General features: G+C 45.7%; 1 protein-coding gene across 1 annotated transcript in view; it reads right to left on the bottom strand.

Moving 5' to 3' along the window:
* The window catches only part of LOC119964273 (vascular endothelial growth factor C-like), a 209,179-nt gene extending 182,630 nt beyond the window's left edge, over nucleotides 1–26,549 (bottom strand). Inside the window, exons 1-2 of the mRNA XM_038793548.1 lie at nucleotides 26,270–26,549; nucleotides 3,361–3,461 (exon numbers count right to left, since the gene is read on the bottom strand). Of these exons, the coding sequence (XP_038649476.1) occupies nucleotides 3,361–3,461; nucleotides 26,270–26,549 (381 nt within the window). The remainder of the gene's footprint in view (nucleotides 1–3,360; nucleotides 3,462–26,269) is intronic.
* Nucleotides 26,550–27,539: the final 990 nt, after the last annotated feature.

The raw sequence follows: 27,539 nt of genomic DNA, 5'->3' as shown, positions 1-27,539 counted from the left end.
TCTGGATGATCCGGTTTCCTCCCGCAGTCCAAACATGTACAGGTTAGGTGGATTGGCCATGTTAAATGGCCACTTAGGGGCGGCATTTGGCGCAGTGGTTAGCACTGGGCATGCGGCGCGCTGAGGACTCGGGTTCAAATCCCGGCCCTGGGTCACTGCTCGTGTGGAGTTTGCACATTCTCCCCATGTCTGCGTGGGTTTTGTCATAATATAAACACAAGTATATGATGGTGCACAGACAAACATTGATTGACAAACAGGATGACCAATGAACACACAGAACACAGCAGCCAATCACCAGACAGGACACGACCACTATAAAGCCAGAGGGCACTAGTTTTCCCGCTCTCTTGGGATGCAGCCTCTGAGACAGTCAGACCCTGCGAGTAAAAACTAGAACATCCGGGCAGCATGGTGGCCTAGTGGTTAGCACAGATGCCTCACGGCGCTGAGGTCTCAGGTTCGATCCTGGCTCTGCGTCACTGTCCGTGTGGAGTTTGCACATTCTCCCCGTGTCTGTGTGGGTTTTGCCCCCACAACCCAAAAATGTGCAGAGTCGGTGGATTGGCCACACTAAATTGCCCCTTAATTGGAAAAAATAATTGGTTAATCTAAATTCATTAAAAAAAATTTTAAACTAGAACATCCACCATGTGGTAGTAAGATAGTCTGGTCAGGTTAGCCTCAGGTCTCCAGTCAACTCACCATAGTGTCAACCCACAGTTAAAGTATGTATGATAGTTAAGAGTTCAATAAAATCGAGTTGCATTTCTTCAAGTGTCGGTAGCCTGTCTCTCTCACTGCTATGTTAAACGCAGTCCTCGCAGACCCAGCATACCCAACACATCAGTTTTCACCCCCACAACCCAAAGATGTGCAGGTTAGGTTGATTGGCCATGCAACATTGCCCCTTAATTGGAAACAAAATGTTAAATGGCCATTTAATGTCCAAAGGTTTGGTGGGGTTACGGGGATAGGGTGTGGGAGTCGGTGCTTTTTTGGAGGGTTGGTACTGATTCAGTGGGCAGAACAGCCTGCTTCTGCACTGTAGGGATTCTATGATATACACTAGTTTTCCTTTGCATTGCCTTCAATGCGAAGGAAAAGCAGCTGGATTTGCATAACGGGTGCCCAATCTGCTACTCGTGCAATACATTTTGTACCGTTGCTAAGTTTGGACATCTCTGCTCCACACCTTTGCTCATTTGTTCGAAGCATTCTCGTAAAGTATCTAATGTTTACAAGAGCTCCGCCACACCTCTTCTTCTTTCACTATTTTGTCCCCTCCCCTCGCCAATTCAGAAGGTTTTGGTTATTTGGATACAAGTCCATGGCGTCAGTCATCATCCAGTTTCTCATTCAAGTAGTCATTACTCGCATGTAAGATTTTGCCAGTGACAAATGTGTATTATTCAGCTGGAGAGATAGGCATCAAAAGCCAAACCTAATCTTGTTGTCATCTAATATAGACTTGCAATCTGGAACAACAACCTAGGAGGTCACCTGGGGAGTACGGGGCGTGGGGTGGGGGGGGGGGGGGGGGGGGTCAAGAGATCTGTGCGGCAATTCAAAATCGCAGTCCACTCTCTAGAAATTGTCCCATTGGGCAGGCGCAGCATGGTTCATAAAGGGCAGGTCGTGCCTAACTAGTTTAGTGGAATTTTTTGAGGACATTACCAGTGCAGTAGATAATGGGAAGCCAATGGATGTGGTATATCTGGATTTCCAGAAAGCCTTTGACAAGGTACCACACAAAAGGTTGCTGCATTAGATAAAGATGCATGGCATTAAGGATAAAGTAGTAGCATGGATAGAGGATTGGTTAATTAATAGAAAGCAAAGAGTGGGGATTAATGGGTGTTTCTCTGGTTGGCAATCAGTAGCTAGTGGTGTCCCTCAGGGATCTGTGTTGGGCCCATAATTGTTCACAATTTACATAGATGATTTCGAGTTGGGGGCCAAGGGCAATGTGTCCAAGTTTGCAGATGACACTAAGATGAGTGGTAAAGCGAAAATTGCAGAGGATACTGGAAGTCTGCAGAGGGATTTGGATAGGTTAAGTGAATGGGCTAGGGTCTGGCAGATGGAATACAATGTTGACAAATGTGAGGTTATCCATTTTGGTAGGAATAACAGCAAAACGGGATTATTATTTAAATGATAAAATATTAAAGCATGCCGCTGTGCAGAGAGACCTGGGTGTGCTAGTGCATGAGTCACAGAAAGTTGGTTTACAGGTGCAACAGGTGATTAAGAAGGCAAATGGAATTTTGTCCTTCATTGCTAGAGGGATGGAGTTTAAGACTAGGGAGGTTATGTTGCAATTGTATAAGGTGTTAGTGAGGCCACACCTGGAGTATTGTGTTCAGTTTTGGTCTCCTTACTTGAGAAAGGACATACTGGCATTGGAGGGTGTGCAGAGGAGATTCACTAGGTTAATCCCAAAGCTGAATGGGTTGGATTATGAAGAGAGGTTGAGTAGACTGGGACTGTACTCATTGGAATTTAGAATGATGAGGGGGATCTTATAGAAACATTAAAAATTATGAAGGGAATAGATAGGATAGATGCGGGCAGGTTGTTTCCACTGACGGGTGAAAGCAGAACTAGGGGACATAGCCTCAAAATAAGGGGAAGTAGATTTAGGACTGAGTTTAGGAGGAACTTCTTCACCAAAAGCGTTGTGAATCTATGGAATTCCTTGCCCCTGAAACAGTTGAGGCTCCTTCATTAAATGTTTTTAAGGTAAAGATAGATAGAATAAAGGGATTAAGGGTTATGGTGTTCGGGCCGGAAAGTGGAGATGAGTCCACAAAAGATCAGCCATGGTCTCATTGAATGGCGGAGCAGGCTTGAGGGGCCAGATGGCCTACTCCTGCTCCTAGTTCTTATGTTCTTGTTCTTATGTTCCTGCACTAACGATCTGCAAGTGTCGAAAAACACCCCACTATCTGCGCCAATAACTGGACTCTGTTTTTTTGCTGTTAAATTACGCCTTTTATAACCACTTGTCGCTGTCAATGAAACTGCAAAATGGTAGGCACCCTAATGTGATGGTTATAAAATCAGCGCTAATCCAGCGTTGTAAACCCGCAAGTTGATTAAACCAAATAGAGTCGAATAGCAAGCAATTATATTTTTAAAACTCCATACACTTGGGACTGGATCCTCCAACCGTGTGCTTCTCGGTGGTGGGATTCTCTATTTTCTCCGCTTATCAACGTGATTTCTCACTAAAGTCACCCCACACCACCTGGAAACCCACGGACAGGGATGCGCTGCCAGAGGGAAAGGAGAATCCCATAGCTGGAGAATTCCAACCATGTTTGCAAAGATTTAAAGGGAAGGATGTTTAAATACCTTGACAGCTTGACAGGCTCCTTTGACGGACATTTCTGACAATTTTGACTGGTTCCTTTGATAGACGCTTCTGACAGTTTTGACAGTTGATTTTGACCGGTCTGTGGACAGTTCCAATGAGTTTAACAGTAATGAGTTTATGCACTTTTTACACTTAGATATGCTTACTTTTAACAATTTCAAATGGCACCTGACTTACTCCAAAGAGCACCTGACCTCAATCAATGGGGAAACTTACTTCTCGAAAAGTCCCTGGACCATATCCAAAGGGATACCTTGTCATATTATCCATTCTTGTATAATGAAGTGCAGCAGTCGCGGGCCCAACAGAAAGCTACATATAATGCTCATTACACGGATCTACCCACGCTGGTCCGATCTGATCATGTTCGTGTCCAGTTGCCTGAGGGCGGCTGGTCAGCCACAGCTGTGGTGATCAAACAAGTGGCCCTAACATCGTTCCTTGTCCGCATGACTGATGGCTCCCTGCTACGGCGCGACAGACGGGTACTACGAAGAGTTCCACGCCCGCTACCTGACCAAAGTGCCCCGCAGCCTACAATGCTTCCTCCGGACGTACCCTACCACGGGTCCACCGATCTGCCAGCAATCCGGCCAGCCCCCGCGACCACCGCGATGGCAGCGATCCCACCTATCTAAGTGCAGGCGCCTTCTGATCCACCTCTCCATCGGTCAACAGGAATTTGTCGCCCACCACAAAGACTAAATCTATAGAATGAACTTTGTACATTTTGTTACCTCATCGATTTGACCTCTGTAAATATTGGGCGCAATTCTCCGCACTCACGACGGTGCGGAGAATAGCGGGGTTCTACGGCCACGCTAGTCCGACGCCCTCCCGCTATTCTCCCCCCCCCCACGCCCGACTCCCGACACGAATCGCTGCCGCCGTATTTTTACGGCCAGCAGCGATTCTCAGCTGGCCGATGGGCCGAGTTCCAAGCCCTTTACGGCTGTTTTTACGAACGGCAAACACACCTGGTCTGGCCGTTCATAAAAACAGCCGTAAAGTGCCGATTTTTAAAACCATGGCACCGATTGGCACGGCAGTACCACGGCCGTGCCAAGGGTGCCATGGGCCCGCGATCGGTGGGCACCGATCGCGGGCAGCGGGTCCGATACCCGCGCACTCTTTGTCCTTCTGCCGCCCCGCTGTATCACTTCGCGGGGCGGCTGAGGGGCATCCCGGCCCGCGCATGCGTGGGTTGGAATCTTCCAATCCGCGCATGCGCGGCTGGCGTCATGTGACGCGTCAGCCGGCGCATACTCTGGCAAGCGGGCTTAACGAAATTCGTTAAGCCCGCGATGCCGGAGTTTACGGCGGCGGCATGCTAGCCCCGACCGGGGACCAGAATCGGTTCCCGGTCGGGGAGGGGGGGGGGCTGGCGTCAAACCCGCCCGGATTTGACGCCAGCCTTACGATTTCTCCCTCTCTGGGAGAATCGCGGCCATTGTTTCGTTTGCCATGTATCTGCACTATCGACACCTTTCTATGTATATACGTTCATTTCGACACCTTTTGTATATAGTCAGGCACATATACATATATATCCGCACGCACACCTTAATATTGATTTATCTAAACCAAAAAGGGGGGAGATGTCATATTATCCACTCCTGTATATAATGAAGTGCAGACAGGCAGTGATTGAAACACAGGATGACCAGTAAGCGCACAGCACAGTGCAGCCAATCACCAGACAGGACACTACCACTATAAAGCCAGAGGGTATTAGGTTTCCCGCTCTCTCTCTCTCTGGACCCAGCCACCGAGACAGTCAGAGTCCACGAGCTAGCTAGTGCAAACACCATGCGGTAGCTAGTAAGTCTGGTCAGGCTAGTACTAGGTCTCCAGTCAGTTCAGTATAGTGTCAACCCACAGCTGATCATGTATATTAGTTATAACGTTGAATAAAATCGCGTTGGATCTTCTCCAGTGTTAGAGGTCTGTCTCTCGCCACACTGCATCAAGTGCAGTCCACGTCGAACCAACCTGCCTAACAATCATACCTCACCTCTCTTCTCCAAAGGTGTGCCCCGGCTATCCAAATGAATCTACCAATTTCAGACCACCTCTTACCTGGTTTAATGTGCATACTTCAGATTTCACACCCCTGGCTAATCAAAATCCCACTTCAGTGGAGATAGATGGTGATTTATTGGTGTGCACCCTGGAGTTCTGTAAACAATGCATGATTTTTATTGAATGGTGAAGGGGCTGAGTGGTCTATTCGTATGTTCACCCCTGTGAAAATGGGAAGTGCCATGTTGGGAGGCGGGATTTCCGATTTTTTGCCATGTCTGCAATTTTTACCCTCTGACATGGCTAACATGTTTTCCACACAGTTATGAGCTCTGTCACTGACAGGAGTAATAACCACCAAGAAGGACAAGGGCTGCAGACACATGTGAACCCCATTACCTGTTCCCATACAAGCCACACACAATCCTGACTTGCAACTATATTGTCTTCATAGAATCATAGAATCCCTACAGTGCAGAAGGTTGCATTTGGCCCATTGAGTGTGGATAGATCCTCTGAAATAGCACCCTACCTAGGCCCACTTCCCACGCTATCCCTGTAACCCTGTCTAACCTTTTGGGCATTAAGGGGAAATTTAGCATGGCCAATCCACCTAACCTGCACATCTTTTGACTGTGGAAGGAAACCTGAGCACCCAGAAGAAACCCACACAGGCACAGGGAGGGCATACAGACTCCACACAGACAGTCACACAAGGTTGGATTTGAACCCTGGTGCTGTTAGGCAGCAGTGCTCATCGCTGTGCCAATGTGCTGCCCTTCACTGTCACTGAATCAAAGTCCTGGAATTCACTTCCTAACAGCACTCTGGGTGGCCTACACTAGATAGGTTGCAATGGTTCAAGAAGGCGGCTTGCCACCAGCATCTCAAGGGCAATTCAGGATGGGCAACAAATGCTGGCTATGCATACATCCAATGAAAGAATATTTCAAAAGGGCAACAAGTTGAATGACCTCAAGTCCCTGATCAAATAATCTGGCTGCCACTGCAGAGCAGGATGGAAGGACATTTGCTTCTGCTGCCTTCCACAAGAGTTGCTGAACTCCGTCTATCCGTGCAGCTTGATGTTAAAGATCCCGCAACAGCTTTTAGTGAAGAACAAGGAATTTTCCTTTTGCCTTTTGCCAACATTCTTTCTCAACCAGTATTTCATTACTGATTGTGGGACAACACTATCTGAAAGATATGCTGCTGTATTTACCTTCATAGTAACAGCCACTGCACTTGAGAAAGTAATTTGCATTTGGCAATTTCAGACATTCCTCAGAGGCAAAATAAGGTATTATATAAACACAAAGTCTCTTTTTTAAAATTGCACAATTTCAGCACTTAATCTGGGCTGACAGCGGATTGGAGTGCCAAAGCAATGCGACTTGAACTCAGGCCCTGTCTGCACGTCGAGTTAGATTTTAACTCCTTGTGTCCTTGCTAACTTTCCAGCCTCAATTAACCACCGTCAAAAAAAAACATAATTAGGTGATCAAGCTTCTCACTTGCTTTTTGTGTGCACAATTGGTTCTTGTGCTTTGCCAGCAATGGCGGCACTTAAATAGTAATTCATTGGCTGCAAAGCTCTTTGAGATATAGGACATAGAACAGTACAGTACAGAACAGGCCCTTCGGCCCTCGATGTTGTGCCGAGCAATGATCACCCTACTCAAACCCACGTAACCACCCTATACCCGTAACCCAACAACACCCCCCTTAACCTTACTTATTAGGACACTACGGGCAATTTAGCGTGGCCAATCCACCTAACCCGCACATCTTTGGACTGTGGGAGGAAACCGGAGTACCCGGAGGAAACCCACGCACACACGGGGAGGACGTGCAGACTCCGCACAGACAGTGACCCAGCCGGGAACTGAACCTTGGACCCTGGAGCTGTGAAGCATTTATGCTAACCTTCATGCTACCGTGCTGCCCATTTCCTATTTTGACAATGTGATAAAATGCAAAATAAAAGACATGGCTCTTGCTATTGAACGCGTCTAAACTTGTCTGTAAGTGCTTCTCTGTGTGTGGAGTGTGGCGCAGTATACTGTCACACCTTTACAGAACCTAGAATGCCCTCTTCATCTCTTTCAATTGAAAATTGATTGCTAATGTACTTAAAACCACTTGGCGGTTCCCAAATATTATCATTCCTCAGTGTTCTGGGTGATTTGTGGAAAGTTCTATGTTCAGTCAAATCTGGTACGTATAGAAACAGATCTTTTGAGTTCACAGAGAAGGCAGGGGAATCAGTGAACAGAGGATACCTGATAGCTGTTAAGGTAATAAAGATGAAGTAATGAAACGCAAGAATGAAGCCTGAATAGTTTGTTCAGCCACTGAACCGTGAGATTTTATTACTCCTCATGATTCACCGTGTTCGTCCAGAGATTACAATCTTTCCTCCCATAACTATACCTTTCACAAGCTTTTTCCTGAGAAGCTTGGTCTGACCTTTTTGCCTGGTAAATAATTGTCCTTTGTTCTGATATCTCAATGGTACTGGATCATCATCAGATGCTCATCGATATTCTACTGCTTTGTTTTCTTGTTGTTATCCTGGTGCGAGGTTATACTCAGATGTCCTTTTTTCTTTAAACCGTCCCTCTAAGAAAACATACTTTGCACGTGGTGAAATGTTGGTAAACGGTGAAGGTGTCAAATTCATTAATTGCATTCCGATTCCTGAAACAGTCAGGGATGCCACTGGAGTCGGGTGCAGGTTGCAACGACTCTGAATTCTGGAGGCCTGAGGCAGCCAGCTGAAAACTGAGCGGAGAGAGAAAAAAACAATTCCCTGAAGGCTGAACAGCCTCCTATTTCCTTCCCTGCAGTTAAATTTAAAGGTTTTTTTTGTGCTGTAATATGCTGTCGATGTGGGAACTGCAAAGGCCTGTCAAGCATGAAGTGCAAATATTTACATGCGGCTAGAGGTGGAAACATGTCTGCAGTTCCGCCATAATTATAGAAGGTACAGAAGAATGTTCAGGAGGAGGCTATTTGGGACATTGTTCCCATGGTGGCGCTTGTAAAGAGCTATTCAAAGATGCTCCCCTGCTCTTTCCACACAGTTCGGCATTAGCAATATACAACAGTGTCGCTAAGTGACATGGGCATTGGAAGTGGAAATTTTAAAATTCAGATTCACTCCAAGGACAGATTCATCACCAGAGAAACCTCAGCATGTAATGATATCACTGTCACTGAAGAAGCTCAGCGAAGTTTGGCAGTGCGGCAGTGGTTACATCCAGCGCCGGCTCTAGGGTTGCTGGCGCCCCGGGCAAGCTGAACTTCGGCGCCCTTGGGGGGGGGGGGGGGGGGGGGGGCCGAGGGGGGGGGCGGGGCCGAGGGGGGGGCGAGGAGGGGGGGGGGGCGAGGAGGGGCGGGGGGGCGGACCCGAGGGGGGGGCGGACCCCAGGGGGGGCGGGGGGGCGGACCCGAGGGGGGGGCGGACACGCGGGGGGGCGGACGCGGGGGGCGGACCCGAGGGCGGGGCGGGGGGGCGGACCCGAGGGGGGGCTGGGGGGGACTGAGCGGGGGGGGCGGACAGAGCCGGGGGGACGCCCTGGGGGCGGGCGGCCACCGCGCATGCGCTGGTTGGCACCGGCCCAACTGCGCATGCGCGGGACCCGAGTCTCTGGCGCCCCCGAGCACATGGCGCCCCGGGCGACTGCCCGAGTTGCCGGTGCCTTGAGCCGGCCCTGGTTACATCGAGAGCTCCAGCATCTGTGCTGCAGAATGCCAGGACATAGAATCAAACTTGCCATTCCATACAACCAGCAGGTAATCCCACGGTATTGCAGAGGGTATTGCAGAGCAAATGTCAGACACTCCTGCAAAGTGGGGGGGTACCTCCCAATAACCAGTTATAGTGCTTCACTAGAAGCTGCTTGGAGCATCGGCATTTCCGGTCGTGTGAGGTTCTTGGATTACAGGGGAGGAGGAAGGTTAGATTCAGGAAATAAAGGGTAATGGTCGATTGATGTTTTTGCGAAGAGAAAACAGTTTCCAGGGTGTTCCACAGGCTTCCGTGTGTTGGGTCCCTTGCTTATTCTTGAATATATTAATGATTTGGACTTAAATGGGCGTGGCATGATTGGGAAATTTGCAGATGCCACAAAACTTGGCCGTGTAGTTGATAGTGAGGAGGATAGCTGTCGACTCCAGAATGATATCAGAGTTTCGTTGAGTGGGGCAGATCAGTGGCAGATGGAATTTAACCCTGAAAATTGCAAGGCACTGGGACATGGGAGCACTCAATGAATAGCAGGACACTAGGAAGCTCAGAGGAACAGAGGAAATTTGGGGTGCTGGTCCACAGATACCTGAAGGCGGCAAGACAGCTAATAGGGTAGTGAAGAAGGTATACGGAACACTTGCCTTTATCGGACGTGGAATAGATTATAAGAGCAGGGAGGTTATGTTGGACTTGCATAAAACTTTGGTTAGCCCACAGCTGGAGTACAAGAAGGTTATCATTGCATTAGAGAGGATACAGAGGAGATTCACCAGGATGTTGCCTGTGGTGGAGCATTTAAGCTAGTAAGAGAAGCTGGATAGGCTCAGATTGTTCTATTTGGAGCAGAGAAGGCTGAGAGAGGACCTGATTGAGGTGTATAAGATTATGAGGGGCATGGACAGGGTGAATAGAAAGCAGCTGTTCATAGAACGTACAGTGCAGAAGGAGGCCATTCGGCCCATTGAGTCTGCACCGACCCACTTAAGCTTTCAATTCCACCCTATCCCCAATAACCCCTCCTTTTTAAAAAATAAATTTAGAGTACCCAATTCATTTTTTCCAATTAAGCGGCAATTTAGCGTGGCCAATCCACCTACCCTGCACATCTTTGGGTTGTGGGGGCGAAACCCACGCAAACACAGGGAGAATGTGCAAACTCCACACGGACAGTGACCCAGAGCCGGTATCGAACCTGGGACCTCGGCGCCATGAGGCTACAGGGCTAACCCACTGAGCCACCGTGCTGCCCCCCCAATAACGCCTCCTAACCTTTTTGGACAATAAGGGTAATTTAGCATAGCCAGTCCACCAAACCTGCAAATCTTTGGACTGTGGGAGGAAACCAGAGCACCCGGAGGAAACCCACGCAGACACGGGGAGAACGTGCAGACTCCGCACAGACAGTGACCCAGCACAGACAGTGACCCAGCGGGGAATCGAACCTGGGACCTTGACGCTGTGAGGCCACAGTGCTAGTCACTTGTGCTACCATGCTGCCCCTTTAGATCCTGCCCTGTTCACTTTAGATGAAGGGTCAATACAAGGGGATGTAATTTTAAGGTGAGGGGCAGGAGATTTAGAGGGGATTTGAAGAAAAGGTGTTTTACACAGAGGGAGGGAGGAGTCTGGAATTCACTGCTTGGGAGGGCAGTAAGGCGAGAAACCTCACAACCTTTAAAAAATATGTGACTGAACACCTGAAATGTCTTAACATTCAACGCTATGGGCCAAATGCTGGATAGTGGGATTGGTGAAGATTTAGTGTAGTTTTGTCAGTGCAGATGTGATGGACTGAAAGGCCAGTTCTGTTCTGTATGATTCGATGACCTTATAAACTATGTTCTGGATAGAGTGCATTGGAGATTTACAGGAATGTTGCCAGCAATTGAAAATTGAAGCTCTGGGGAGAGATTGGATAGGCTAGGATTGCTTTCCTTGGACGTGAGTGACCTAATTGAGGTGTACAAAATGATGAGGGGCCAAGACAAGGTAGGCAGGAAAAACTTAGTCCCCTAGCTGGCGGGCTGGGGTCAATTACCAGGGGGGAAAGGTTTAAGGTGATTAGTAGAAGGATTAGAGGGACATTGGGAAAAATGTCTTCACGCACAAGGCGGTGGGTGTTTGGACTTTGCTGCCTAAATTGGTGATTTGAAGCTGAAATGCTCAACTCATTTAACATGTGCCTCAATCTACATCTGAGGGGCAGTATGTAAGGCTACAGACCATGTTCTGGAAAATGTGATTAACGTGAGCAGCTGGTTTCTTTGTTCTCTTTTATGGCTGGAGGGAATACGATGGGCTGAATGGCTTATTTACGAACAGTAACCTTTCTAAGGTTCTGCTTAATTACAGAACAGAAGGATAAGAGGAAAAAGATTCAAGATGGTCAGAACTCTCCCAGAACCATAGATAAGGTGAAAAGTTGTTTGTGGTTTGGTATTTCTCGGATTTCTAACCTGACTGTGTTGGAGACTGACATGCATGTTTCATTAGATTGTATGCTTGTGAGAAATCATGTGGAATGATGATATCGCATAATTACTCCAAACAAGTGGTATGTTGTTGCAAACATTTCTTGTACACATGGCAGCTTGTTACATCTTTGGCTTGACATTCCAGACAGTTTGGATCAAATCAGGTTGATTCTGGGCCAAGGATTTGGGATCAGTGCAAAGCTCAATTTTGCTATTGAGCTCAGGAAAGCCCTACAGAATGGAGACTGAATGATCTGCTAACATTTTTGGCAACTTTCCTTCTCAGGAGATCTCATTCAAAATAGCAACAGGCCAGTCTTAAAAACGTAACTCTTTAGTTTCAGATTGGTTAACTCCCTCCCAGCCTGAATGTAAACCATTGATTTTATTCCCATTTTCCTGCCTCCATTCAGAAATGTATACACCCTGTAAATTGTGTGATGTACAGTCTTCTCCTCTGTTGCCTACTACAAGTATAAACTATTGGTCTTCAGAGTGCATTTGATCAGACTCTGATCCTGTACTCACATATTCCAGCCTGAATCAGGTGGCATAAGCTCCACTGTGACTACTGGGTGGCAGAATTGATGGGAATTTTACACTGATTCAGGGAATACTGTTGTGCCACCTTGGCACTTGAGAATTGGGCAGATGACTACTCTTTTTTTTAATAAATTTAGAGTATCCAATTATTTTTTTCCAATTAAGGGCCAATTTTTTGCATGGCCAATCCACCTACCCTACACATCTTTGGGTTCATAGATTATCATAGATTATCATAGAATCATAGAATTTACAGTGCAGAAGGAGGCCATTCGGCCCATCGAGTCTGCACCGGCTCTTGGAAAGAGCACCCTACCCAAGGTCAACACCTCCACCCTATCCCCATAACCCAGTAACCCCACCCAACACTAAGGGCAATTTTGATCACGAAAGGCAATTATCATGGCCAATCCACCTAATCTGCACATCTTTGGACTGTGGGAGGAAACCGGAGCACCCGGAGAAAACCCACGCACACACGGGGAGGATGTGCAGACTCCGCACAGACAGTGACCCAAGCCGGAATCGAACCTGGGACCCTGGAGCTGTGAAGCCATTGTGCTATCCACAATGCTACAATTGTGGGGATGAGACCCATGCTGACACGAGAGTATGTGCAAACTCCAGACGGACAATGACCCAGGGCTAGGATCCAACCCATGTCCTCAGCGCCACAAGGCAGCAGTGCTAACCACTGTGCCAACCCTAGATGATACTCCATTGGCTAGAATTGTACGTGCAAACCTTGCCGAACTGAGTTTTGCATAAGACCTGGTCGTCAGCAGGTGATGAGGTATGATCCATAAGATTCTTCTTCAGTTGTGTTATAAGATTGAGCAAATTGAATGAATTGAATGAATTCCAGACTTCACAACTCTTCAGGTACTGAAGCAGTCTGTCTCCAAATGCAGCAAGACATGGACAACATTCAGGCTTGGGCTGATAAGTGGCAAATAAAATTTGTGCCACAAAAGTGCCGGACAATGACCAACTAATGAGAATCTAACCATCTCTCTTTGATTTTCAATAACATTACCATCGCTGAACCTCCCACTATCAACATCCTGAGGGTTACCATTGACCAGAAAGTGACCAGGACTAGCCATGTAAATGCTGTGACTATAAGAACAGGTCAGAGGCTGGGAGTTCTGTGGCAATTAACTCATCTCCTGACTCCCCAAAACTTGTCCACCACTTACAAGGCATAAGTCAGGGGTGTGATGGAATACTCTCCACTTGCCTGGATGAGTGCAGCTTCAACAACACCGAAGGAGCTCGACGCCATCCAGGACAAAGCAAATCACTTAATCGCTGGATCAAAATCCTGCAACAGGTGCATGGGAAGACCACCAACTGGAAATTCCCCTCCATCCTGACTTGGAAATATTTTGTGTTCCTTCACCATAGCTGAGTCAAGATACTGCAACTCCCTTCCTAACAGCACTGTGGGTGTACCTATACCACCTGGACTGTAGCAGTTTAAGAAGGTGGTCTACCATTAGCTTCTCTAGGGCAATCAGGGAAGGGCATAAGCCAGCAATGCCCAACTCTGTGAAGTAATTTTTAAAAAATTGTTTCCGATCTCTCTTTAACTGCTACTTTTGTTTAGATTTATTTGTTAACTAATTGGGACAAAGGATTGAGGGCCAGACATTTGACAGTTGGCCATCTATCTATCAAAATGGAATTCTGATCCTGGAATAATATTCCTGGAAAAGCAATCCTGTATTGATATTTGATAATTGGTATTGAGTTATATTTACTTTTGAAAGTGGCTGCCTTTGGGCCTCACATCCCAATGAAGAAGATTAGAGTTCAGTGGACACAGAGCTGAAAGTCCTTTGTGGTCCTTTAAGGCTAAGGGCAAACCCAGTTCCTGGCCTGGAACAAAAATATTGTTGCTGACCTTGTTACATTCATGATACAGCAGTTGCTCTGTTAAAGCATGGCATTCTACCATACTTCAAGAAAGTTCAAAAATTACTCATGCATTACAATGTGCTTGGTGTCATTGTGTGGTCTCTACTATTTCTTACTATCCCAATTGATGTTATAACTGGCCAGGAAGATCCCAGAATGGATTCCTGGCTCACAAGATCTTAGGCCTTTTATTTATTCTTGGTGCAGGTGCCGTAGCCCTCTCCAAGCAGAATAGAAACAGAGTTGGAATTAACAAACCCCCACACTTGCAAACACCCTTGTCCAGCATGAATTTAACTATAGGTTTTAGCTTTCTAAGTGCGTAAAAATTAAATTAAACCCACTTAATAATGTACCTTATTTCTAATGTTTACCAATACAAATATAAATTCCTTTAAACCTAACTTTGTTTTTCTGACATATTTAAAGATAAGATGAAATGTCTTGCAAACCATAGCAATTCATGACCTAATGGATGGGCAATAATTCGAGAAAAGGGAACAAGTCTTTCTCTTATGGAAACTACTTTCACAACGACTGAAGAAGCACATGTATTTTGTCTGACACTCTCCCAATCCCTCATCCAGCAATGCCCATTATGTAATAAAACTGCACAAGTGAATTGAATTTGTGCTGAGGGAGCATTGAGCTCATCACAGTTCAGGAAAATATAACTTGCATTCCTATAGTACTCCTTGTTCATAAAGAAATACATAAAGGTGGATACACATGGCCTTGACAGCGATCATTATGAAGTGCTTCAAGAGGTTGGTCAGGAGACACATCAATTCCATACTCCCAGAATGCCTTGATCCACTGCAATTCGCATACCGCCACAACCGGTCCACAGCAGATGCCATCTCCCTGGCCCTACACTCATCCTTGGAGCATCTAGACCAGCGGTGGGCAAACTTTTCCGTGCAAGGGCCACATTCAGAAATTCACAATTTTAAAGGGCCGCATAGTATATTAAGTAAAATAATTACTTCACCCGGTTATGATTCTGGGCGCCTCATATAGAACATAGAACATAGCACAGTACAGCACAGAACAAGCCCTTCGGCCCTCGATGTTGTGCCGAGCAATGATCACCCTACTCAAGTCAACGTATCCACCCTATACCAGTAAGTAACCCAACAGCCCCCCCCAATTAACCTTAAAAGAAAAAAAAATTTAAAAAAAAACTTTTTAAAAAAAAATTTTTTTTAATGACTTGGTGGGCCGCATAAAGACCTTTGGCGGGACGTATACGGACCGCGGGCCATAGTTTGCCCACCCCTGATCTAGACAACAAACTCCTATGTCAGACTCCTATTCATTAACTACATCTCCGCCCTCAACACCATAATCCCAGCCAAGCTCATATCAAAACTCCAAAAGCTAGGACTTGGCTCTTCCCTCTGCAATTGGATCCTTGACATCCTGACCCATAGACCATAATCAGTAAGAATAAAAAACAACACCTCCTCCACGATAGCCCTCAATACCGGGGCCCCACAAGGCTACGTACTTAGCTCCCTACTGTACTCCCTATTCGCACACGACTGTGTGGCAACATTTGGCTCCAACTCCACCTACAAATTTGTTGATGACACAACTATAGTGGGCTGGATCTCGAACAATGACGAGACAGTATACAGGAGGGAGATAGAGAACTTAGTGGAGTAGAATAACAACAACAATCTCTCCCTCAATGTCAGTAAAACTAAAGAGCTGGTCATTGACTTCAGGAAGCAAAGTACTGTACACACCCCTGTCTACATCAATGGTGGTGTCTACATCAATGGTACCGAGGTGGAGATGGTTGACAGTTTCAAATTCCTATGTGTGCACATCACCAAAAATCTGTCTTGGTCTACCCACGTCAACGCTACCACCAAGAAAGCACAACAGCGCCTATACTTCCTAGGAAACTAAGGAAATTCAGCATGTCCACACTGACTCTTACCAACTTCTACAGATGCGCCATAGAAAGCATCCTATCTGACTGCATCACAGCCTGGTATGGCAACTGCTCAGCCCAGGACCGTAAGAAACTACAGTCATGAACACAGCCCAATCCAACACGTGAACCTGTCTCCCCTCTATTGACTCTATCTACACCTCCCGCTGCCTGGGGAAAGCAGGCTGCATGATCAAAGACCCCTCCCACCCGGCTTATCCACTCTTCCAACTTCTTCCATTGGGCAGGAGATACAAAAGTTTGAGAACATGTACTAACAGATTCGAAAACAGCTTCTTCCCCACTGTTACCAGACTCCTAAACGACCCACTTATTGACTGATCTGACCTCTTCACACATGTTCTCTACTGAGTACATAAGAACATAAGAACTAGGAGCAGGAGTAGGCCATCTAGCCCCTCGAGCCTGCTCCGCCATTCAATGAGATCATGGCTGATCTTTTGTGGACTCAGCTCCACTTTCCGGCCCGAACACTATAACCCTTAATCCCTTTATTCTTCAAAAAACTATCTATCTTTACCTTAAAAACATGTAATGAAGGAGCCTCAACTGCTTCACTGGGCAAGGAATTCCATAGATTCACAACCCTTTGGGTGAAGAAGTTCCTCCTAAACTCAGTCCTAAATCTACTTCCCCTTATTTTGAGACTATGTCCCCTAGTTCTGCTTTCACCCGCCAGTGGAAACAACCTGCCCGCATCTATTCTATCTATTCCCTTCATAATTTTAAATGTTTCTATAAGATCCCCCCTCATCCTTCTAAATTCCAACGAGTACAGTCCCAGTCTACTCAACCTCTACTCATAATCCAACCCCTTCAGCTCTGGGATTAACCTAGTGAATCTCCGCTGCACACCCTCCAGTGCCAGTACGTCCTTTCTCAAGTAAGGAGACCAAAACTGAACACAATACTCCAGGTGTGGCCTCACTAACACCGTATACAATTGCAACATAACCTCCCTAGTCTTAACCTCCATTCCTCAAGCAATGAAGGACAAAATTCCATTTGCCTTCTTAATCACCTGTTGCACCTGTAAACCAACCTTCTGTGACTCATGCACTAGCACACCCAAGTCTCTCTGCACAGCGGCATGCTTTAATATTTTATCGTTTAAATAATAATCCCGTTTGCTGTTATTCCTACCAAAATGGATAACTCACATTTGTCAACATTGTACTCCATCTGCCAGACCCTAGCCCATTCACTTAACCTATCCAAATCCCTCTGCAGACTTTAGTATCCTCTGCACTTTTCGCTTTACCACTCATCTTAGTGTCATCTGCAAACTTGGACACATTGCCTTTGGTCCCCAACTCCAAATCATCTATGTAAATTGTGAACAATTGTGGGCCCAACACGGATCCCTGAGGGACACCACTAGCTACTGATTGCCAACCAGAGAAACACCCATTAATCCCCACTCTTTGCTTTCTATTAATTAACCAATCCTCTATCCATGCTACTACTTTACCCTTAATGCCATGCACTACTGTATGCTTCACCTGATGCCTCTGTCTATGTATTTACATTGTGTATTTATGTATACCCTACCTTTTTTCATGTATGGAATGATATGACTGGACTGCTTGCAGAACAATACATTTCACTGTATCTCAGTACACATGACAATAAACAAATCTAATCTAATCCAACAAACAGTTTACTTACTGAAACCATTTGTTACTGGATGAACGCTGCTCCTGAGCTACTCTTCTCTATATTTGCACTATATTTATTCTATTCAGAATCTTGCACTTTGAACCGCAAAACATTTATGAAGTATGGAAAAGAGTCTCTGGTGTGGGATCTGAACCCACTACCTTTTGGCTCAGTGCCCACTGTAATACTCACTGACAGTCCAGTCCAGATAGATCATTAGGCTCTGTATATTTGCAGAAATGGTACACCCGAAATGCATTTGCTGGCATAAGAAAAACAAAAGAACTTTCCAGCAATAGGGTGGAACGGTAGCACAGTGGGTAGCACTGTTGCTTCACAACTTCAGAATCTTAAGTTCGATTCTCGGCTTGGGGTTACTGTCTGCGCGGAGTTTGCAAGTTCTCTCTGTGTGGGTTTCCTCCGGGTGCTCCGGTTTCCTCCCACAAGTCCCGAAAGGCGTGCTGTTAGGTAATTTGGACATTCTGAATTCTCCCTCCGTGTATTGGAACAGGCGCCGGAATGTGGCAACTCGAGGCTTCTCACAGTAACTTCATTGCAGTGTTAATGTAAGCCTGCTTGTGACAATAAAGATTATTATTATTATACAAAATAAATTGATCTTCAGCTGCACCAAAATACATACATTAACAAATGTATACATCTACAAAAGCAAAGTACTGCGGAAATCTGAAATTTTACCCTCTTTGTCCTCATCCTTCATGTTCCAATGAAGCTCAAAGCAAGTTCGAGGAACAACATCTCATCTGTTGTTTTAGTACTTTATACTATTGAAGAATTAACATTGAGTTTAACAATTTCAGTTCATAACCACTGCCCCCAGTTTTTGCTTTGCTTCTAGTATGGCAACTATTGTTGAATATCCTGCTTTTACATAGAATTTACAGTGCAGAAGGAGGCCATTCGGCCCATTGAGTCTGCATCGGCTCTTCGAAAGAGCACCCTACCCCCTACCCAAGGTCAACACCTCCACCCTATCCCCATAACTCAGTAACCCCACCCAACACTAAGGGCAATTTTGGACACTAAGGGTAATTTATCATGGTCAATCCACCTAATCCGCACATCTTTGGAAGGAAACCGGAGCACCCGGAGGAAACCCACGCACACATGAGGAGGATGTGCAGACTCCGCACAGACAGTGACCCAAGCCGAAATCGAGCCTGGGACCCTGGAGCTGTGAAGCGATTGTGCTATCCACAATGTTACCGTGCTGCCCTTGGAAATTTTGGGTGCTGTCACATCAGTGCAGTAAATTGTGCCATTGGACAGTTTTTATCTTTTTTTTACTTTGAAATGAATGAAATGAAATGAATATCGCTTATTGTCACGAGCAGGCTTCAATGAAGTTACTGTGAAAAGCCCCAAGTCGCCACATTCCGGCGCCTGTCCGGGGAGGCTGGCATGGGAATCGAACCGTGCTGCTGGCCTGCTTGGTCTGCTTTAAAAGCCAGCGATTTAGCCCAGTGAGCTAAACCAGCCTCTAAGAGGAAAGGTTTCACCGAGATTTGAACTCCGATCGCTGGGTTCAGAGTCCAGAGTGCTCACCATTACACCACTACACAATGGAACCCCAGCCATTTGCCCATTTACCTTCCCCTTTCATTACTGATCCCATTACCATCTTCATTTGCCTTATCACTTCTTCTCTCCTTCCCTCATGCCCCACCTTTCCCTTCTTTGCTTAAGAGCTATTGCGTCGCCAAGTGATTTCAGTTCTGATGGAGGTCCATCGACCTAAAACGTTGGCACGCTTTCTCTCCCCATACCTGCTGACGGACTTACTGAGCATTTCCAGCATTTTCTGTTTCAGCTGTCCAGCAACTGGAGTATTTTGCTCTTGAATAATTCTGCTTAGGCAGAGCAGAGGGGAGGGTATTGTCATTGGACTAGTAAACCAGAGACCCAGAGTAATGCTCTGGGGAACCAGGATCAAATCCCTCCACGGCAGGTGGCGAAATTCAAATTGAATACAATAATAATCTGGAATTAAAAAGTCTAATGCTGACCATGAAACCATTGTCGATTGCCATAAAAACCCATCTGGTTCAGTAATGCCCTTTAGGGAAGGAAATCTGTCGTATTCCTGGCTGAGCCTACATGTGACTCCAGACCCACAGCAATGTGGTTGGCTCTTAACTGCCCCTCAAAGGCAATTAGGGATGGGCAATAAATGCTGGTTATGCCTGCGATGCCTACGTCCCATGAACAAATTTTTAAAAAATTCAGTGGAACTGAATATTACTGGAGTATCACAAACAGATGAGGACAATTTCTAATTGTACCAAAGAAGCATAGGATTTGGAGTGGGTCATCCAGCTCTTGTAGGGGCATTGAGATCTTGGATAATCCTATGCACAAATGTATTGTTCTCCATACAGTCCAGACAGATCATTGCATACATGAAAAACGCTTCCACAAACTTTGGCTCTATATCCTTGGCGAGCAAAACATCTATCAAGGTCATATTTCAAATTACTTTCAGCTTTTTGTTAGGAGCGAGTTTCCTAATCCTACTATCCTTTGCACAATAAAATGTTTTCTAACATCTCTCCTGAATGGTCTGGCTCGGATTTTAAGGTTATGTCTCACCAGAAAATGTTTCCTTCTGTCTCCACGAGCAATTCCTGTCAGATTTGGATTTATGTATTATTTTCACAAGCTGCCACATGTCTCAAAGCATTTTACAGCCAATGGAGTAGAGTTATTGCTGTAATGTCGGAAACACAGCAGCCGATTTGCACATAGCAAGCAGCACAGGCAATGTGATCATGTGATTGAGGGATAAATATTGAGCAGAGTGCCTGGGATAAATCTCTGCTCCTCTTCGACATAAAATCCTTTATGTCCCCCTGAGAGGGCAGACAGGGCCTTGGTTTAATGTCTCGCCTGAATGATGGCACCTCCAATAATGCAGCACTCCCTCAGTACTACACTGGAGTCCTAGCCTTGGTTTATGTGCTTATGCCCTGGAATGAAACTTCAACCTAACACCTGCTGACTCTGCGGCACATACACTATCAGCTGAGCCATGGCCGACACTTTCTGGTTTCATATTAGTTCCTGGGGTGCTGTTTTAAGAACCGTTTTTTTTCTAATACTATTTTCTTGTTTACGTTAACTTCAGTGAGTTCCAGTTCTTTTATTCATGTTGATATTAATTTACTTGGAATGCCACATATATTGGGGAGAGGGATTTTCTGCCACCGTTTTCAGTAGGTGCATATGGCAGCAGGCCGGAGAATCGAGGGAGAGTCCCAAAAAGGCTTTGAGGCCTGAGGAAATTTCCCGCTTAATTGCCCCCCTTTCCCCCACCAACAATAGCGCAATGGGCTATCTGCCATGATAGATCGGGAACTCCATCAGCATACATTAATGTACACTTAGTGGACTGCCCTGCTGTACCATTTCCCCACGTACGTATTTCCCTCCGACTGGCATGATGTCAAGTTGGCATGACATTGTCTGACCCGCCTTCAGAATTTTTTTGTAGAATGTTTCAAATTTCGTTGGGTAAAGCTGGCAGTGTAGCCAAAGGGATACAGACCGTTTTTCCCGTCTGAGTGGACAAAAAAATATTATAGGAAAGAAAACTGGTGATGAGGATTGAGGTCGAAAATTTGCTGAAAAGAAGATTTTGGTGACTAATTGTGGGATGCTATCAGGAACAATGGATAAGTCTTGGGACAGAGGGGTGGGTGGCGGGAGGGGGGTGACAAGGGTGGTGCCAGGGGCATGGTGGTGGTGGTGACTCACACTAGCTTCCCTGAGAAGGTTGTGCAGTTTCTTCCAGTGCTGCTGGTCAGTCCTGGCAGGTGCTTAGGCCACTGCCACCTCCTCCCATGTCCTGTTAACGTTGGCGAGTTGCAGCCTCCGCCCCATCCCGGGAAATAAGGTGTTGCGTCTTTCTTCCATGTCATCCAGCAATGTCTCTAGCTCGGCATCTGGGAATCTTGGGCCGTTCTCTGGGGTGGCATCTTCCTTGGCTGGAATGAGGGTGTGTGGGGAGTGGTGTGCTTATATGCAGCTCCAGCTTGTCAGGCTCTCGCGTGCCAATCCCAACCGCAGTGAATCCAATGCCGCCATCTGTTGGAATTGCACTAGTTCCACATGGTGTATGGGCTGTCCCATTAACGTGCCCTGAATTGCTCCGGCAGTTGCACCCCCATCGTCATCATAGAAGTCCCGCGATTGAGTCCGGGCGTCAGCACTTGGTGTACCAAACGGAGAATCCAGCTCCCTATGTTTTGGCCTCAACTGCTTTCCGAGGTTTCCCTGAGATGCCCATCTCATTCTTCGAAACTCTATTCCCAGATACATAACACACTCATTATGAAGGCTAACAGACCATTTGCTTTCTTTACCACCTGCTGCACCTACATGCTTACCTTCAGCACCTGGTGTACAAGGACACACAAGTTTCATTGCACATTCCCCTCTCTCAAACTATGGCCATTCAGATAATAATCTGTCTTCCTGTTTTTGCTACCACAGTGGATAACCTCACATTTATCCACATTATACTGTATCTGGCATGTGTTTGGCCACTCACTCAACTTGTCCAAATCACATTGAAGGATCTCTGCAACCTCCTCACAGATCACCCTCCCACCCAACTTTGTGTCATCTGAAAATTTGGAGATAGTACATTTAGTTTATTCATCTAAATTATTAATAAACATTTTGAATAGCTGGGGTCCCAGCACCGATCCCTGCATTACCCCACTGGTCACTGCCTGCAATTTGGAAAAAGATCTGTTTATTCCTACTCTTGTTTCCTGTCTGTCAACCAGTATTCTATCCATCTTAATACAGTACCCCCAATCCCATGTGCTTCAGTTTAATACGTTCATTTCTTATGTGGGACTTGGTGGAAAGTTTTCTGAAACTCCAAATAAGCCACATTCACTGACTTCCCATTGTCATTTCTATTAGTTACATCCTCAAAGAATTCCATAGGTTCGTAAAGCATGATATCTATTTCCTAAATTCATGCTGACTCTTTCCGATTCTGCCACTGTTTTCCAAGTGCTCTGATATTAAATCTTCATAATGGACTTTAGCATTTTTGACATCAGGCTGACTGGTTTATAATTCTCTGTGGGGTTACATTAGCTACTCTCCAATCTTTAAGAACTTTTCCAGAGTCGATAGAATCTTGGAAGTTGACCATCAATGCATCCACTATTTCTAGGGCCATTTTCTTCAGTACTCTGGGATGTAGATTATCAGACCTTGGGGATTCATTTGCTTTCAGTCCCATCAATTTCCCTAACACCATTTCTCACTATTATTGATTTCTTTAAGTTCTTCTCTCTAACTGGAATCATAGAATCATTGAAGTTACAGTGCAGAAGGAGGGCATGCGGCCCATCGAGTCTGCATTGGCCCTTGGAAAGAGTACCCTACTTAACCCCACCCTATCCGCGTAACCCAGTAACCCCACCTAACCTTTTTGGACACTACGGACATTTTATCATGGCCAATCCACCTAACCTGCACATCTTGGAACTGTGGAAGGAAACAGGAGGAAACCCACGCAGACACGGGGAGAACGTGCAGACTCTGCACAGACAGTGACCCAAGCTGGGAATTGAACCTGGGACCCTGGAGCTGTGAAACAACCATGCTAAAACTGTGCTACCGTGCTGTCCAGAAACTAAACTGGTGTTCCCCAACAATTCTGGTATGTTATTTGTGTCCTCCTTTGTGAAGACAAAACCAAATTATGTATTTTGGTGGTCAGCCATTTCTTCGTCCTCCATTATAAATTCCCTTGTTTCTGACTTTAAGAGATTTACATTTGTCCGCAGCAATCTTTTTCTGTTAACATACCTATAGAAGCTTGTACAGTCAGTTTTTATGCTTCCTGCAAGTTTAATCTCGTACTCTATTTTCCACTTCTTAATCAATCCATTTGTTCCCCTTTCCTGAACTTTAAACTGCTCCCAATCTTTAGATCTGCTGTTTACTTGCCAATTTGTATGCCACTTCCTTGGATCTAACAGTACCTCTAATTTCCCTTGTCAACCATGTTTTGGCCACCTTTCCCAGTTTATTTTTGCACCAGACAGAAATGAACAATTGTTGCAGTCCACCCATGTGCTCTTTGAAAGTTTGCCATTGCCTATTCACCGTCATCCCTTTAAGTATTCTTCTGCAATCCACCATAGCCAGCTCACACCTCATACTATTCTAGTTTCCTTTATTAAGATGAAGAATCTCAGAATCACCTACATCACTTTCCATCTTGATGAAGAATCCTATTATATTATGGTCGCTCATCTTCAAGGGGATTCACAACCATATTCCCAATTATTCCTTTCTCATTACACAATACCCAGTCTAGGATGGCCTGCCCTCTAGTTGGTTCCTCAATGTATTGGTCCAGAAAAACATCCCGTATACACTCCTCTATTTTATTCCTCCTAAACGGTATTGTTAATAATTTTATTTGCCTAATCTAGATGCAGTTCAAATTCACCCATAATTACAGATGTCCCTTTATTGCATGCATCACTATTTTCCTGTTTAATGCCATTCCTAACATCAGCACTACAGTTTGATGTCTATGTACAACCGCCCAGTAATGTTTTTTGCCCCTTGGTGTTTCTCAGCCTTAACCATACAGATTGGAGCTAATATTCTTCCTCACCATTACGTTAATTTCTTCTTTAACCAGCAATGCAATCCCACCACCTTTTCCTTTTGTCTCTCCTTCCTAAATACTGTGGACACCTGGATGTTCAGTTCCCATGCCTGGTCACCCTGTAATCCCAACTATATCATACCTGTTTCCAGCTTTTGTGCAATTAATTCATCCACTTTATTGCGAATGCTCTATGCATTAAGGCACAAAGCCTTAACACTTGTCGTTTTAACATTCCTTGTCTTGTTCCCATTATTTTTTTACTGTGACCCTGTTTGATTCTGGTCCTTGGCTTCTCTGCCCATCACTTTTCTTCTTCACTTTTCTGTCCTTTGTTCTTACCTTATTTTCCCCTCCTCTGACTCCTTGAAAAGGTTCCTATCCCCGGCCATTTTAGTTTAAACCCTCCCCAACCACTTTAGCAAATACTCCCCCGAGGACATCAGTCCCAGTCCTGTCCAGATATAACCCATTCAGTTTGTACCATACATGCCAGGTTGGCATGGGCAGGTTGATTTTGATACCCCACCGGCCCTTTCACTTGTAAACATCGGTACAAAGTATTCATTCAGAACCCCACCTACGTCCTCGGGCTCCACACACAAATCACTACTGTGGTCTTTAATGGGTCTACTCTTTCCCTAGTTATCCCTTTACCCTTAATGTACTTGTGAAACAACTCAGGATTTTCCTTTATTTTACTTTTCAGTATCCTGTCATGTCATATTTTTGCTCTTATAATTTATTTATTAAGTTCCTTCTTGCACATTCTATATGCATCCCAGGCGTCTGCTGTTTTGAGCCCTTGATATCTGCCATAAGTCTCCTTTTTTTTCTCTTTGTCCAATGCTGCATATCTCTCAATATCCAGGGTTCACTGTGTTTGTTGGTCCCACCCTTTTTCTTTATTGGAACATGTTGGCCCTGAACTCTCCCTATTTCCTTCTTCTATGCATCCCACTGTCCGGTCACAGATTTGCCTAAAGGAGTCTGCTCCGAGTCTGACCAAATCATATCTGATCTTATTAAGATCGGCTTTCCCCCAGTTTAGAACTTTGATTTCAAGTCCATCCTTGTCCTTTTCCATAACAATCTTGAATCTAACTGAGTTATGATCACTGTCTGCAAAATGCTCCCCCACTGACACTTCAACTACTTTCCCGGCTTTGTTACCGAAAATTAAGACCAGGACCGCCCTCTCTCTTGTCGGATCTTCTACATACTGGCTTTAAAAGTTTAAGAATTCTGCTGCCTCTAAACTTTTCACGGTATGACTACCCCAGTTAATGTTAGGGAAGCGTCAATCCCCCACGGTCATTATCCTATTACCTTTACACTTCTCTGAAATTTGCTTACATAGCTTTGCTTTTATTTCTCTCGGACTGCTAGGGGGCCTATGGAACTCACCCAGCAATATTATTGCTCCTTTTTTGGTTTTTAAGTTCTACCCCCCATATGGTTTCATTTGAAGAGCCTTCCAAGAATTTGTCTCTCCTTATTGCTGTAATTGATTCCCTGATCCCTGTGGTTATGTGGGGTTTATTACTCTTATAAAGCTCTACCTTTGCCGCCCGCCATCTTGCCAGCTCCACCCTGACGTCCTGATATATACGAATACTACTGCCTTCCAACTCCACCTTCACTTCTGCTTGCCCCAACTCAGCACTTTGTCCTTCACCTGATAGCTGTGGAAACAGACTATCACAGCTCTCGATGGCTCATTCGCCCTTGGCTTCAGCCAGAGCGACCGAAGAGCTCTCTGCAGCTCAAAGAGGGATGTGTTCTCCTCCTCTCCCAACAACTTGCCGAACATCTCCGAATGTACTCTGTTAGCCTCCGGACCTCCAGCCCCTCAGGCAGACCCACGATCCAAATGTTCTGTCACCTTGACTGTTGTCCAGGGCCTTCACTTTGGTTCTCATCGCTCTATTACTCTCCTCCACCTTATGCAGCTCTTCTCCCATCGAGGCGAGCTGGCCGCTGTGCCGTGACAATGCCTCCTCCACCCCCTTCACCTTGCTCCCCCGCTGCTGTCGATATCTTAGCAAGATGGCCTCCTTTATCGGGCCCAGCATATCTTCCACCAACTGTTTGAGCATTCCCATCATCCCCTTTCCTAGCTGCTCAAAATGCTTGGAAAACTGCCACTCAAACTCCACTGCCATCACCTCGGCAACTGTGTTGACCCACCCTGCGAGCTTGCTCTCGCCATCTTTCGTCCGACAGAACTCCACACCGAACTCGATCTCTCAGGCGGACAATTGGTCATTCCTTTTTGTCCCATATTCTTCCGACTTCCTCTAATTATTACAACTTTTCTGAAGGCCGATCATATAAAACTCCCCCCGCCCCAATCTGGTGAAAAGGGCCAAAAAACCAAAGCTCTAGCAGGAGCCCCACCCAATGTGCGACCTCCACCTACATGTCGCCATCGGAAGTCACCCCCTTCACTGTCTTGCCTGAAGATCCTATATCCTGGAATATTAAGCGGCCAATCCTGCCCCTCTTTCAACCAAATCTTAGTGACAGCAGTGACATCATACCCCCGTATTTTAATTTGTGCCCTCAACTCAACTTGCCTTGTTCGTCAGACACCTTGTATTAATCTAAAAACCATCCATTCTTGTCGAACGCCCTTGTGACTAAACTGGTCTATAACTATAATGCCTTCCTGACTCACTTGCTGTCTCTTCTAACTTTGGCTGTGCATCTCCTCCTGCTGAGCCCTCTCTCAAGATCCCAACCCCCTGTCAAGTTATTTTGAATCCTCCCTAATAGCACTATCAAAACTCCTTGCAAGGATGCTGGACCCATTTTGATTCAGGTGCAACCCATCCGCCTTGTACAGATCCCACTATCTCCCTAAATGGTCCTAAAATCCCAGATATCTAAAGCCCTCCCTCCTGCACCATCTCTACAGCCATGCATTCCTCTGGACTAACCTCCTATTTCTATACCCACTAACACGTGGTACCTGATGTAATGCAGAGATTAGTACCTTCTGGGCCCTGTGTTTTTAAATTTACTTACTAGCTTTCTAAATTCTTGCATGATCTCATTCCTTTTTCTGCCTAGATCATTGGTACCAATATGCACCACAATATCTGTCTGCTTTTCCTCCCCCTTCAGAATGCCCTGCACCTGTTCAGTGACAT

This window comes from Scyliorhinus canicula, chromosome 4, assembly GCF_902713615.1.
Source record: "Scyliorhinus canicula chromosome 4, sScyCan1.1, whole genome shotgun sequence".
In the NCBI taxonomy this organism is placed as follows: domain Eukaryota; kingdom Metazoa; phylum Chordata; class Chondrichthyes; order Carcharhiniformes; family Scyliorhinidae; genus Scyliorhinus; species Scyliorhinus canicula.
This window is presented reverse-complemented; position numbering and strand designations above follow the sequence as displayed.